General features: G+C 44.7%; 1 protein-coding gene across 1 annotated transcript; it reads right to left on the bottom strand.

Annotated features, from left to right (window-relative positions):
* Positions 1–527: 527 nt before the first annotated feature.
* PRDM9 (PR/SET domain 9) lies at positions 528–14,174 on the bottom strand. Its single transcript, XM_070364095.1, has 13 exons — positions 14,106–14,174; positions 13,576–13,699; positions 13,161–13,268; positions 9,292–9,341; positions 7,349–7,505; positions 6,400–6,501; positions 5,912–6,183; positions 5,377–5,444; positions 4,072–4,265; positions 1,955–2,388; positions 985–1,801; positions 845–916; positions 528–760 (listed from the first exon to the last, which is right to left on the bottom strand). The coding sequence occupies exons 1-13, from the start codon at positions 14,172–14,174 to the stop codon at positions 528–530; spliced, it is 2,700 nt and encodes an 899-aa protein (XP_070220196.1).
* Positions 14,175–14,691: the final 517 nt, after the last annotated feature.

Here is a 14,691-nt window from a genome sequence, read left to right as displayed (position 1 = left end):
TGGCTCCAGAATTATGCCTTCCCAGGGGTTCACTGTCACTGGACCCCACTGCTGTCGGTAATAAGGGGGAGAGTGAGTACGTAGTCTGGGCTTCAGATTTGTTTGGAGACAAAATTTATTAGAAGAAGTACAGAAAACCGTGAAGGCAATTGGCATGAATATCTACAGAACACTTAAGAAACCATCTGCTGTTTATCTACCTCCTCTCCTGTCATGAAAGTGGAAGGTCTGTTTAATCAATTAATTCTGTGTTCATCACACTGCTTCTGTAAAATATTTGCTTATGTGTTTATTTACATGGCTGCACTGTGTCTTAGTTGCTGCATGTGGGAGGTAGTTCCCAAATCAGGTATTCAACATGGCTCTACGCATTGGAGTAGTAGCCACTGGACCATCTGGGAAGTCTCTCCTCATACTCTTGGCGACAGTAACGGATCATAAACCTGCTCTGAGGCCCCCTTAGAGCTGAGGCATGGGGTGGCTGCAGTAATCCTCCTGTGGCTAGGATGTGGTTTATTGGTCATGACTCACTCACACTCCATGCAAACATAGGGCTTCTCCCCTGTGTGTGTCCTTTGGTGTCTGACGAGATTGGACTTCACCCTGAAGCTTCGCCCACACTCCCTGCAAACATAGGGCTTCTCCCCTGTGTGTGTCCTTTGGTGTCTGATGAGATTGGACATCACACTGAAGCTTCGCCCACACTCCCTGCAAACATAGGGCTTCTCCCCTGTGTGTGTCCTCTGGTGTGTGATGAGAACTGACTTCAAACTGAAGCTTTGCCCACAATCACCACAAACATAGGGCTTCTCCCCTGTGTGTGTCCTCTTATGTATGGTGAGACGTGACTTCTCACTGAAGCTTCGCCCACACTCCCTGCAAACATAGGGCTTCTCCCCTGTGTGTGTCCTCTGGTGTGTGATGAGATTTTTCTTAAACTGAAGTTCGACACTCCCCCCACAAGCATGGTGTGTGTCCTCTTATGTTTGCTGAGATTTGACTTCTCACTGAAGCTTCGCCCACACTCCCCACAAACATAGGGCTTCTCCCCTGTGTGTGTCCTCTGGTGTGTGATGAGAACTGACTTAAAACTGAAGCTTTGCCCACAATCACCACAAACATAGGGCTTCTCCCCTGTGTGTGTCCTCTTATGTTTGGTGAGATTTGACTTCTCACTGAAGCTTCGCCCACACTCCCCACAAACATAAGGCTTCTCCCCTGTGTGTGTCCTCTTATGTTTGGTGAGATTTGACTTCCCACTGAAGCTTCGCCCACACTCCCCACAAACATAGGGCTTCTCCCCTGTGTGTGTCCTCTGGTGTGTGATGAGAACTGACTTCAAACTGAAGCTTTGCCCACAATCACCACAAACATAGGGCTTCTCCCCTGTGTGTGTCCTCTGGTGTGTGATGAGAACTGACTTAAAACTGAAGCTTTGCCCACAATCACCACAAACATAGGGCTTCTCCCCTGTGTGTGTCCTCTTATGTATGGTGAGACGTGACTTCTCATTGAAGCTTCGCCCACACTCCCCACAAACATAGGGCTTCTCCCCTGTGTGTGTCCTCTGGTGTGTGATGAGAACTGACTTCAAACTGAAGCTTTGCCCACAATCACCACAAACATAGGGCTTCTCCCCTGTGTGTGTCCTCTTATGTATGGTGAGACGTGACTTCTCATTGAAGCTTTTCCCACACTCCCTGCAAACATAGGGCTTCTCCCGTGTGTGTGTCCTCTGGTGTGTGATGAGATTTTTCTTAAAACTGAAGCTTCGCCCACACTCCCCACAAGCATAGGGCTTCTCCCCTGTGTGTGTCCTCTTATGTTTGGTGAGATCTGACCTTTGCCTGTTTCCTCTGGATTCAAACATAGGGCTTCTCCCCCGTGTGTATCTTCTCATGTGTGATTAGACTTGACCTATCCTTGGAGCCTTGCTCATGATCTCCCTTCAGACTCTTACAATCCCTGAGACCCCTGCCTCCATTAATAATTTGCCTGTGTCCTCTGGATTCAGTTTCTGGCTTGTGCTGGGCTCTTCGGTCATTCTCTCATGCACCTCAGAACCCCCCATTTGTCCTTTGGGTGGGTAGGAAGAGGCCGTTGAAATCCTCTTCAGCCTTATGCAAAGTTTGGGGCCTTTCAGCAAAGGATGGGGCCTTTCCTTGGGCTCTCGACCCTCTGGTTTGTCACTCAGGCTGTGTGGATCAGAATATCGCTGCTGCTGATTTTGACTGCCTGGACAGGGATCCTCTGGTTGGAGGTGGTCTCCTATAGATGGCCTCAGGAGGATCTGAGAAGGGTGATTGCGTTGGACATGTTGGCTGAGGAATTTCTGACTGGAGAAGGACAGACAGCAGGAGGCACATGGGTAGATCTTGGGCTTTGGTTCTGCTGAAAGAAGAAGCTTTTAGTCAGGTAGCTGGTGTGCCATGGTAAAGCCTGCCCCAGTAACCATCTTAGTGTTGACGGTGCACGATTTGTCTCCCATCAAGTGGGTCTTTACAGTCCACTTATCCATTCCATTCTTATTCTCTACATCTACAGAAATCCAGGAAGCTTGCATCAAGGGCCTTTTCTACATACCACCCAGCCTAGGGACCTTTCAGTAGCATCAGAGGCAGCGTCTCTCCTGATAGAGGTGGATCTGCAGGGACCTTTCCCTGAGTGTAAGTATCTGAAAAGTCGTGTCACAGTGGCCACAGGTATTTTACCCTACTGAGAGATAAGACTCTTGATAACTTAGGTGGAATCTTCCTGAATGGCTCCCTGTGAGGGGAAAGGGTCTATTAAGTTAGGGGCACCTGGCCTGGAGCTCTCTGCATATAGGAGGCAGCACAGGGGGTGGTTAGAGCAGGTGTGAGTAAAGCTGAATTTGAGGCTTCTTGTTCAAAGAGCAGCCTTTCAAAGAAACCACTCTGCAGGAAGTGGGTTTGAGACTGGACGAGACCAAGAGGCCCAGGTCCTACTGACTACAGGTCTCTGGCTCCTGCTGCCCCGGTTGGTTCATAAATTGCTCCTCTCTGTTTTCTATACATCATACAATAAAGACATGTCCTTTCTCAAGCCTCATCAATACTCATACCTCTTATTTCACACAGTCTTAGTCCATTTAACATGCACTAGGAAGTCCTGCTTAAAAATACATCTCCAGCCAGACTTCACACCCTCACTCCCAAGCATCTTTACCCAGGCCACTCTCCCCTCATGTCTGGCAATGAACTGACCTCTGAGGGGACTCCGCACTGCTGTCTCTTCCCAAAAATGAACCGAAGCATCATGTTAGCACAGAGAACATGCCACTTGGAGCTGATAGCCACATGGTTGTTCTGTGTCACCCAGGAAGACCCCTAAGGCCTGCACATGGACATGGGCGCTGAGGCTTCTGTGTTCCATCCAGCCTCCTTCCTCTCCCTCTGTGCTTCCTCCTGCGACCACTGACATGGCCTCTCTTCCCGGCCCTGAGGCTGCAGCACTGGCTGCTCCCTGCCTGGAATCCTGGAATCCACAGGTGTTATCTCTGCAGAGACCCTGCCCCACCATCCTCTGCCACACCCCACCCTCTGTGCATGCTGATCCGGAGGCACTTTACTGTACTGGTTTTCCTCAGAGCACCAGCCCCTGTCTGGTATGAAGCCCACGCTGCCCCAAGGCAGTGGTTCTGTCTGTTTCAGTGTGTGTAGCCCTGTCTGGCACAAAGTATGAATTCACATGACAACAAACTGAAACAGTAACTGAATGCAAATCACTGTGTGCATGTCACTTAGAAATGGGAGGAAATGAGGAAGAAACAGGTAAGGGGCGAGAGCTGGTAGGTGCTAGAAAACTTGCTTTTTGCTTCTAAACCTTTCAGCAGAAGGTGATGTTACATATTTTTTTGCATGAAATATTAAAAATTAGAACTAACATTTTTAATATAAAATTTTTTCCTAACAGTCATATGAAATGAATCAAATTCTGAGGCATTTTAATTGCGACTAGACTGATTTTGGACTGGATTGTACTCTGCTTTGGAGTCGGACCAGGGAGGCTCCCCAGGATGGGGTGGGGTGCTGGAAGAGGGGTGGCGCTCACCTCTGGGGGCCGCGAGCTCGCTTTTCCTGCTGCTTTCCCGCTTGATGCCGAGGTCCTGGCCATACTCGTCCCCGTACCAGACCAGCAGCTCACAGCCCGGCCTGACCACCTGACAGGTTCGGTAGAAGATCTGCCCATGATACTGCAAGGCCACCAGGTTCTGCTCCTCGTCGTCCCGGGCACAGTTCACATACCTGGGGTCAAGGCCAGAAAGGGAAAGAAACCACAGGTGAGGAGACCCTTCCACTACTGGACACCAGAGCCTTCAGGCTCTGAGGCCGCCATGGTTCCCACTGCCCCCCATGGGGACCTTCTGTTCATACATTAGACCTGGCTGTGTGAATTCCTATTTCCAGATCCTGTTTCCGGTCCTCTTCCTGGCTGGAATGCTTTTCTCTCCTTACCTAATTAGCCATTGTCCAGAGCCCAGTTCCAGACTTGTCTCCACCTGGACTGTCCGTAAGACTGGTGACCTCCAGCTCCTCTAAACTCTAAATTAAGTTCTCTTTCATTCCGCAGGACTTGGTACTCCTCTGCTAGCATGCAGCCCTCAGCACTCACCCCAGCCTGCCTTCTCTCCCGAGGCTTTCCTCCAATCTCCCCATGTGTATCCAGGGTCATATTCACTTGCCCACCCCCTCCCATGGAAACTTGGAGAGTGCTCTGACATAGCTTGAGACCTAGAACAGTGATAGTTTATTCACTTTCTTCCTGCCCTGATGAAAGAAGCGGCCCTCAGAGAACAGCCCTGCTCATGGCCATCCTGCCCCCCATTCCTTCTGAGGCCTCAGGGCCCACTTCTCACTGGAACCGAGCCTGGGGAGGTTGTTGCCTGCATAGACTCAAGGTCTCCCATGTTAGGTTATCCTGGTGCTGTGCAGTTACTTAAAAATAGGAAAATTAAGGTTACTGTTCCTGAAATCAATTGGCTAATGTCTGTCTGCAGTTGTTTTCCAAAAGGACATGGGACGTGTGATCTACCTCAGTAATGAAGTTCACGGTCTAAACTGGAACATAAAATGCTTGGTAAGTGTCAATTAAGTGAGTTAAAGTGACCCTGGTGAGTCTAGACTCAAGTTGTTTTCAAGTCCCCCAGTTTTGTTCAGCATATAGATCTGTATTTTGAGGGCACATGCTATATTTTTATTTCCTTCTTTCTAATGTCTTTTGAAGTAAAAGACCATGACATGGAGGGAAAAGAGGGAAGAAGATGTGAAAGCTATTGAAGGAGACGGGTTGAGAAGGAAAGGGGTGCGGGCTTGAGGGAAGAGCGACATCTACAAACTGCAGACTCACTGCACTCACCTCATCCAGTTGGCCAAAGACGTGTCCTTTCCATCCACATACTCATAGCAGTTTCTCCTTTTGGTGATCTGAGTGTTAGAAAAGAGATACAAGCTTTCCTCTCTCTTTTATTTTTTTTGATAGGAAGTAATAGAAGAACTTTCCCCCTGCTGGCATTGGTGCTCTTCAGCCTGCATGGATTCAACTGCCAGTCGGACCACACAGTAAGCTCATCATTTCAAGTCTGAGTCTCTTGGTTCACTGAAGGCAAGGGCTACACAAGGGAGGAGTCACCTCTGTGTGTCTGTACCACTGTCTCCCACCTGTCCTCTGACCTTTAGATAGAAGTCTTGTGTGCCTGTACCACTGCCCCCACCTTCCTCTGACCTTTGGATAGAAGTCCTGTGTTCATGCCCAGTGCACAGTACACAGGGCTGCCCGTGTCATTGCTGACCATGTCATCACCATCTGCATCCTTGCATGTAGACATGAAGCACACCCCCACAACACACAACCAATTAGGGCCAGAGAACAGGGAAACAGGGGTGTTTCTCACCAGCCAGGAGTATCCACTGTTGGCGGCCTCTTCATCGTCTGTGATCTGGCCCTCATAGGGGCCAAAGTGCAGGCCCAGCGGCAGATCAGACACCTCGTTCCACACTCCAAGCCCAGCCTCAGGGATGCTTGACTCTCTGATACTTAACCCAGGGGGCAGAGTGAGGGCTGAGCGGTTGGCATGCCCCTTTTCCACTGCACAGTCCTTTACAAAGATTGGGGGCCCATGGGCAGCACAGCTGTCGATGAAGAAGTTCTGACACTCCTCACAATCTGGAGGTGAGAGCAACAGGGATGAGGGGAGGTATAGTGATGTTGCTGGTTGTAAAGAGCTTCAGAAAGAACTGGGGCACTCATGGCATGTGGCCTTGATCCTGCACCCCAAGTCATAGAGGAAAGGGATGACTGGGGGACCAAATGGTGAGGTGAGGTTATTGGACCAAGGCCTTGTAGCCCCTTCTCCACGAGTGGGCCAGCAGGGGCACTCACAGAGGTAGTCATCATCCTGGGGCTCGCTGACCTCTTGGTACACATGCCCCTTTCTTTCTCGTAGACTGTACCTCTTCACTCCAGTCTCCTTTCTTCTGAGTTCTAAGATGGAGAACAGAAGCTAAGCAAGGCTGGTGGGGTTTGGAGAGTTAGTCCCTGTTTTATTGGAAAGTGTGAGATCTCCTACTTGTTCATTTATACATTTTGTTAAAACTTGTTTACATGTATTTTTTAAACTTTTACTTTTGTAATTTTATGTTTTAATGTTACATTATTTATTTCTTTCTTGGCCAAGCTGCATGGCTTGTGGGATCTTAGTTCCCCGACCAGGAATGGAACCCATACCCCCTGCAGTGGAAGCATGGAGTCTTAACCACTTAACCACCAGGAAGTCCCTTTTCTATACTTTGTTTCTTCTTCCTTTAACTCCTGGTTCAGGAGACTGAGGCTCCTCACTGACCACAGATGCCCAGTTCAGTGTTAGCTTCCTGCACTTCCCGTTAGTAGGTTTAACTTCCCACCTTCTTAGTTAGGAAATAGTTCACTGACACATGTACTCAGAAAACATACATTGAGGGCACATGACATGTAAGGCATTGAGCAGAGGTCTGGGCATAAACACTAACGAGGCATGGTCCCTATCATCACAGCTGGATTTACTGAACTACTTTTAGCTCAAAAAAAGTGTCAGCACTTTTGCATTTAATGTAAAGCTTTCAAACACTGTATGAGTTATGCATCCTTATCTTCACTTTACAGATGAGCAATCAGGACCTCAGAAAACATATAAGATTTTCCCAAGGCCCCAGTGCTAACTTCATGTCTCAAATCAGTCCAGCTTAAACCCAAGCCTACCCAAAGTCCATGCCACACACATAGTCCATACTTACTAGCTTTTCTATAGGGATTAGAGGAACTAATTAGAGGAACTCCCCAAATTTTCTCTTACCGACTTTTTGTCTGGGGTGCTGTCCAGGAGTCCTTGCTTTTCCGGGAGGGGGCACCAGTTTCTGAGCCTGCTTGGAGCCACTTGTCTTCAGCAATTTGGCTGCTCCCGGCAATTCCTTCAAACTAAATTCCTTACTTAATGGTTCTCTGGACATTGTCTTCCACATGAATAAAAGACAACATGAATTTCTTTAGTTCTTTAGGACTTTATGAAGTGTTTTCACATGCATGACTTTGACAATTCTTGGAAATACCTGGTGGAGGAAGGGGTCTGAACACTGGAGTGTAAAATAAGGACCTAAGTGGGTAGTGAATCAAAACTAGAATTCATATCTTAAGGTTCTTTCCCTTCAACTTTCTACAGAAAAGTGAGAGCAAGGCAAGGAGAATAGCTGGAGGTCAGGGAAAGAAGTGGGTAAGGGCTCATAGAGAAATCCGGGGGGTTTTCTATTAATTAGTGGCCCTTTGATGGACGAGGAAGTATGGAAAATTACAGAGGGGACAACACACATCTGGAAGATAAGGTGACAAAGCAGTGAGATTGAGAAGAGAAAAGACGATCGGCAGAAACACATTTAGACAATAAAGAAAATGAGCTGAAAGTTGCAGGTTGCCATGTCCTCTTAGAGACAATGTTTGGAATTAAAGTAGCTGACCTCATCAATTCTGCTTGAACAAGGCTGTATGACTAGCTGGTTCTCCTCAGTTTCCTGATCCATAAATTGGTATACATGCTAATTTTTAATGTTACAGTGGACATGAAATTTAATAACATTTCAATAAATCATTGTGTGAGCTATTTAATACAGTATGAATGTGAGTGTACATCCCTGCCATCAATTTATCCCTTCAACTGTCTCTATATTTGAAGTCTAGCTCACAGATACTATCTTCAGCATTCTTTGATCTTCTTACTCCTAGATGAATGTTTAAATGTGGAGTCACTCATTCACAAAACATTCAGGGGGCTCTCAGGGGCTTTAAGCTGGGCCTTGACTTCTGAGAATTAACGGGTATGGGCTAGGCTCTCAAAGCTCACAACACAGGCAGGCTAAACAAATGATTCCAAACATGAGAGTTGCCTAATCATAGCTCAGGGGAAGGACTTGTTACTTCCTCCTGCAAGAATGAGCATTTGAAATGATGCCCAGATGATGAGTTTCTACTCAAAAGTGGGTAACCTATGTGAAGTCCTTCAGTTATTTTCTTATTTGTTGCTTTTCAGTCATAAACCTGAGGCTTGTCAGTGTTGCGAGTTGCTTCCTCTTATTGGACTGGGAGGCTCTGAAGTAGGGATCCTGTCACTTTCATCATCCTGGACTGTCCACTCTACACACTGCCCAGCATGTCCTTAAGCTTCTTCATCTTGGACCGTCCACTCTACAAACTGCCCAGCAAGTCCTTAAGCTTCCCTTAGTCCGATGTCTTAGCATATCCCTCCCTAGCACAGCACAAAAGAACTGAGGTTGAAAACATCTCTCAGATGAATGATATAAAGATGTATGAATAAACTTCATAGAACTATGGAAGTTTTAATCATTTTGTAAGGAGTTTAGAAGAAGTGCTTTGGATTAGATTGCACTACCAGTGATACTGTGATCTCAGGCATATAATCAATCATTTTTTTTACCTCAGTTTTGTGATCTATAATGGTGATAGCTATATACCTACTTATAGGTACTGTAGGATTGTTTTAAGGTTTAAGTAAGTTTATTCACATAAAATGCTTAAAGTCTGAAATATTGTGAAAATAATGTAACAACAGAACAGCCTACTATTGTTCTTGTTCTTACTAACTATAAAGATGGTGATGATACCAGACATTGTGCTAAAGATTCAGGACAGGAAGGCAGCAGTCTCCAGGATCTCTGTTTTCTCCTATTCTCACCTGTGACTGGATCCATGAGGAGGATATTTTGGCAACAGGATTTGGGAAATACTCACATTCTGGTGTTTATTGTGCTCCACTCTGAAGGCCATCGAAGAAAGTTTACCTAAAAAATGATGGGAATCAGTGTTTTGGTTGGTAAATGTTTCCAAACTCTGGGCATTCTAATTAAAGACACATAATTTTGAGCCAGAGAGTGACAAGGACAAGGATTACCAAAGGAGGAATGGAAAATGATTTCTGTATCATCAACTCCTATGCTTCCACTGGGAGCATTACATAATTTTATTAAAATTAAAAAAAATATGAAACTTCATCTGTGCCTCATCTGATGTCCATAAAGTATCTAATAAATTTACTAGCCTTTCATGGCAAAAATACTCAACAAACTAGAAATAGAAGGAAGTGACTGTAATATAATAAAGGTCATATAGGAAAAGTCTACCTCTAACATCATAGTCATCAGTTAAAAGCTGAAAACTTCTCTAAGATCCAGCAAAAAGGCAAGGATGCCTATTCTCAACATTTCTATTCACCATAATGTTAGAAGTCCTAGCCAGGGCATTAAGTTAGAAAAGGAAACAAAAGGCTTCTATTTGGAAAGAAACAAGTAAAATTATGTCTGTTCACAGAGGACATGATTTTATGTACAGAAAAAAATTTTAAATTACACACACGTTATTTGTAAGAGCATCAAAAAGAATGAAATACATGGAGACTTGAGGAGATTAATACATTGAAAACTCATATTGCTGAAAGGAATCTGACAAAGCATGTTTATGGATTTGAAAGATTCAATGCAATTCCTATTAAAATCCCAATGGAATTTTCTTCTGATATATAAAATCCATCGTACAGTTAATACTGAATCTCAGAGGACCCCAAATAGGCAAAACAATCTTAGAAAGAACAGCAAAGCTGGAGGCCTCTGATTTCAGAATATATTACAAAGTTACAGGAACCAAAAGAGTATAGTTTTGGCATAAAGTTTGTGCTTAGTTGCTCAGTCTTGCTGACTCTTTGTGACCTTTTGGACTGTAGCCCACCAGGCTCTTCTGTCCAGGGGATTTCTCAGGCAAGAATACTGGAATGGGGTTGCCATTTCCTTCTCCAGGGGCTGTTCTTAACCCATGGATTGAACTTGCATCTCCTGTGTCTCCTGCATTGAAGGCAGATTCTTCACTTGCTGAGCCACTGAGGAAGCCCGTTAGCATAAAGACAGACATGTCAATCAATGGAACAGAATAGACAACCAGAAATAAACAGAAATACATTCTTGGATACATGGTCTAATGATCTTCATCAAGGGTGCCAAGACAATGGGGAAAGTTTAATCCATATAACAAATGGTGCTGGGGAAACAAAATATCCATATGCAAAATAATAAAGATTTTACATCATGAAGAAAAATCAACTCAGAATGGATTCAAGACCTAAATGCAAGATTTGACAAGACTCTTAGAGGAAAACAAGGGTGAAGCTTCATGATACTGAATCAGCAATGATTTCTTAGATATGGTACCAAGTGCACAAGTATTAGTAACAAATTAAAAATACACAAAGAGATTACATCAATCTTAAAATCTCTGTGCAGCAAAGGACACAGTGAACGGAGTGAAAAGGCCACCTATGGGACTGTAGAAAATATTTGTAAAATATGTATCTGATAAGGGGTTAATAAGCATACACCAATATGAAGCCTACCTATAAGTCAGGAAAAGAACCTGATTGACCATGATGGCACCCTGATATCAAACTTCCATGCTTCAGCATTGTAAGAAAACAAATTTCTGTGGTTTAAGGCATGCAGTCTGTTTTGTTATGGTGGTCTGAGCTGACTAACACAGTGGGAGAAGGAATTCAATAGACATTTCTCCAAAGAAGATACACAAATGGCCAAGAAACATATGAAAAGATGCTCAACATTACTAATCAATAAGGAAATACAAATTGAAACCTTCTGTGATGGGCAATATAAATAAGAAGACAATAGCAAGTTTGGTAAGGATATGGAGAAATAGGAACCCTTATACACTATTGTTGGAAATGTAAAATGTTGCAACCTTCATAGAAAACAGTATGGAGTTTCTTCAGAAAATTAGAACTGCTGTATGATCTAGCAATCCAACTCAAGAGTCTATTTCCATAAAAAATTGAAAGGAAGATCTTGAATAAATAGTGTGCACATCTTTGGTCATTGCAGCATTATTCCCATTTGGTGAGATGTGGAAGAATCTAAATGTTCATTGGTGGATAAACAGATAAAGATTATATATAAGATATATCTTATATCTGTTATATACACAGGCACATATGGGAATGTTTTTAAGCCTTAAAAAAGAATTCTGTCATATGCTACATCAGGGATGGGCCTTGATGATATGCTAAGTGAAATGAACCAATCCAAAAAAGACAAATATTGCCTGATTCCACTTCTATGAGGTATCTAAGTTAATCAAACCCATGGAAACAGAAAATATAATCATGGTTGCCAAGGGCTATGAGGAGGAAGGATTGGAGAATTGTTCCTTAGTGGGTTAGGGCTTCAATCACGCAAGATGGAAAAGTTCTACAGATTTGTTGTGCAGCAATGTGTGTATATATATCCCCAGTGGCTCAGCGGTAAAGAATCCACCTGCAATGCAGGAGATGCAACAGATGCAGGTTCGATCCCTGGGTTGGGAAGATCACCTGGAGCAGGAAATGGCAACCCACTCCAGTATTCTTGCCTGGAGAATCCCATGGACAGAGGAGCCTGGTGGGCTACAGTCCTTGGGTATGCAAAGAGTCAGACATGATGGAGCAATTAACATTATGGCCACTAACACTAATGTGTACATAGTTAGCAAGAGAGTACCATACACTCAGAAATTCTTAAGGTAAATAATGATGTGCAGAGGTATGGTGGACCGTGGCGTATATATTCCCTATGAAGAATCTCTCTTCATGTCAAAACCTTTGCAGACAACCAAATGTTTGATTTTCATGTCCCTTTCACTAGTTTTAATAACCTAAGGGAACAGAGGAACTTCCCTGGTGGCACAGTGGATGAGAATCTGCCTGCCAATGCAGAGGACACAGGTTCGATCACTGGTCCAGGAAGATTCCACTTTCTTCCGGGCCACTAAGCCTGTGTGTCACAAACTGCTGAGCCTGCATGTGCTCTGAATGAGAAGCCACTCACGCAACCAGAGAAAGCCCGTGCACAGCCACGAAGACCCAGTGCAGCCAAAACTAAATAAATAATTTTTAAAAATCTCGGAGAACAGAAATCTATAGATGGAGAATCATAGAACTATCTAAATTGTTTGCTCCAGTCTAGGCAGATTAACTCTTCTAAACTATCTGAGCAGCAGAAGAGGAAGTGAGCTGCTCACTTCTATTTTATAATGAGTGTCCTTCATTTTATTTACCTGATGCTGTCTCTGGTCAGTGAAATGTGGGAAAGATGAGGGAGAATAACTAGTTCTCTCAAACCCTTTCCCAGAATTAAAACAAAGAATTAATTTCACCTTAGGGTAAGAAGATCATGTGTTGTTTTATATACCTACATAAATAATGTATCTTGACATAATATGTTAATCATTTCCTCTTCTAAGAGATTTAATCCAATAACCAATTATGAGATTAGTATTAAATCTCTTTGGTGAATTTATTTCTAAGGTTTCTTTAACTGCCTTTCATTAAGAATGTTTAGCAAAAATAATTCTTTTTAAAAAGAATGATAAATTTTAAACATAAAACTTTTGAGAATTACACTGGAAAACCTATACATTCATCTTCATTCAGGCTTATGTAAATATTCAGCCACAACCACTTTGGAATGCTGAAAATTATGTTTTCTTTGCTAATGGCTGAGATATAGTTGAGACCTAAGCCCAGACTGGTTTCAGGAAGACACCTCTAAATCCTCCTGGCCCCTCACCTTGCTGCCTTGGTGTCCATTCTTCATCAGAATCCTCAGTGTCATCTGCCTGGAGTTTGATGACCTGCCTGCGGTGATGCATGAATGCTGGTCGAGTGGCTCTGAAACCTGGAAAGAAGCAAAATATTTGTTATAAGAAGGAGGAACAAAGCACAGAAGCAATGGAAAGTGTCACAAAGTCAGGGAAATCAGTAGGATGGGCTGGGAAAATCTAGAAAAAGGCAAGAGGTGAGCTCTGCACTGCAGGGTCAACCTCCCTTTAGTACAAAACAATAAACATTTCCTCCAGGTTAGTCTCCACACAAAAGGGAACTGTAAGCAAATGAAGCCACCTAAAAGAGGGCCAAGTGAACACCAAGGGTGAAGACCTGTTTCATGTTTCCCAGGCTCATGGGCACCCAGCACTTCCTGTTACCTATAGCAATCAGCGCTTCGTAGTTCCTTTTCACATTCCTATATCGAATTTTTTCCCATTCTCCCATCTCTTCCCATTCTTCCTTGGAGAAGTATACAGAGATGTCTTTGAAAGCATCTTTGGCCTAAGGAAAATAATAGATTTCATCAGTGATTTACTAATATAAGTCAGACCTTAGAGCTGGGTCTTCTCCTCCACCTTTTGTGCAGGGAGTAGCCTGAAGCTACTGGATGGTCTCTGTGAGACAGGGATGAAGACTTTCCTTCCCTACTGTGTCCTGCTTAATTGAGCACACACTGAGCATTTTCCTAACTCTTCCTGGACACAAAGAAGTTGACAATACTAGTGTCCTGTTTTGTCCCACTCCACCCCACCATCTCAGACAGGACCAGGCATTCCCATCCTGTGTATGGTCGTAGAGAAGTTCACTCAGCTAACCAGGCAAGCAGTCTGTGGTCCTTCAGGGACCAGCGCCATGTCCTTCCTATAGAGCTGGCTTAGAGCCCAGCTTTGCCGCCTCTGCCTCTCACCGTGGGCTTCCACTCTGTTCTCCCAGCATCTCCCTCAGTGCTCTCCTCTGGAGATGTGTTCGGCCTCATGGCCATTGGAGTGCTCAACGCCAAGGTGCCTGTGGAAGAAGAAGGTGCTGAGATAACCCAGACCACTGTCCAGAGCCTGGTCTGTCTTCCTTGGGTGGAGTGTCCAAGGCAAGAAGGTGAGGGGAATGTCGGGGTGAGGGTATTGGTGGGATGGACAGATCCCGACTAGCTATGACAGACAAGCCTAATGTGAACTAGAGTTGGTTTCTTTGGTTCCCCTACAATTCAGCCCCTCCGAGGAAAGGCACTGGGTGGCACATTCTGTGGGTGATGGAGGGATTCCTGAGGAGACCTGGAAGCCCCTAACTGCTGGACTGGGGTCTGGCTGAAATCAGGGCTCTGTTCCAGTGCTGCTGCTGCTGCTAAGTCGTTTCAGTCGTGTTCAACTCTGTGCGACCCCATAGACGGCAGCCCACCAGGCTCCCCTGTCCCTGGAATTCTCCAGGCAAGAACACTGGAGTGGGTTGCCATTTCCTTCTCCAGTGCATGAACGGGAAAAGGGAAAGTGACGCAACTC

This window comes from Bos mutus, chromosome 1 (genome assembly GCF_027580195.1).
Source record: "Bos mutus isolate GX-2022 chromosome 1, NWIPB_WYAK_1.1, whole genome shotgun sequence".
NCBI classification, from domain to species: Eukaryota; Metazoa; Chordata; class Mammalia; order Artiodactyla; family Bovidae; genus Bos; species Bos mutus.
The sequence above is the reverse complement of the archived record's forward strand: the minus strand, read 5'-3'. Positions and strand labels throughout refer to the sequence as shown.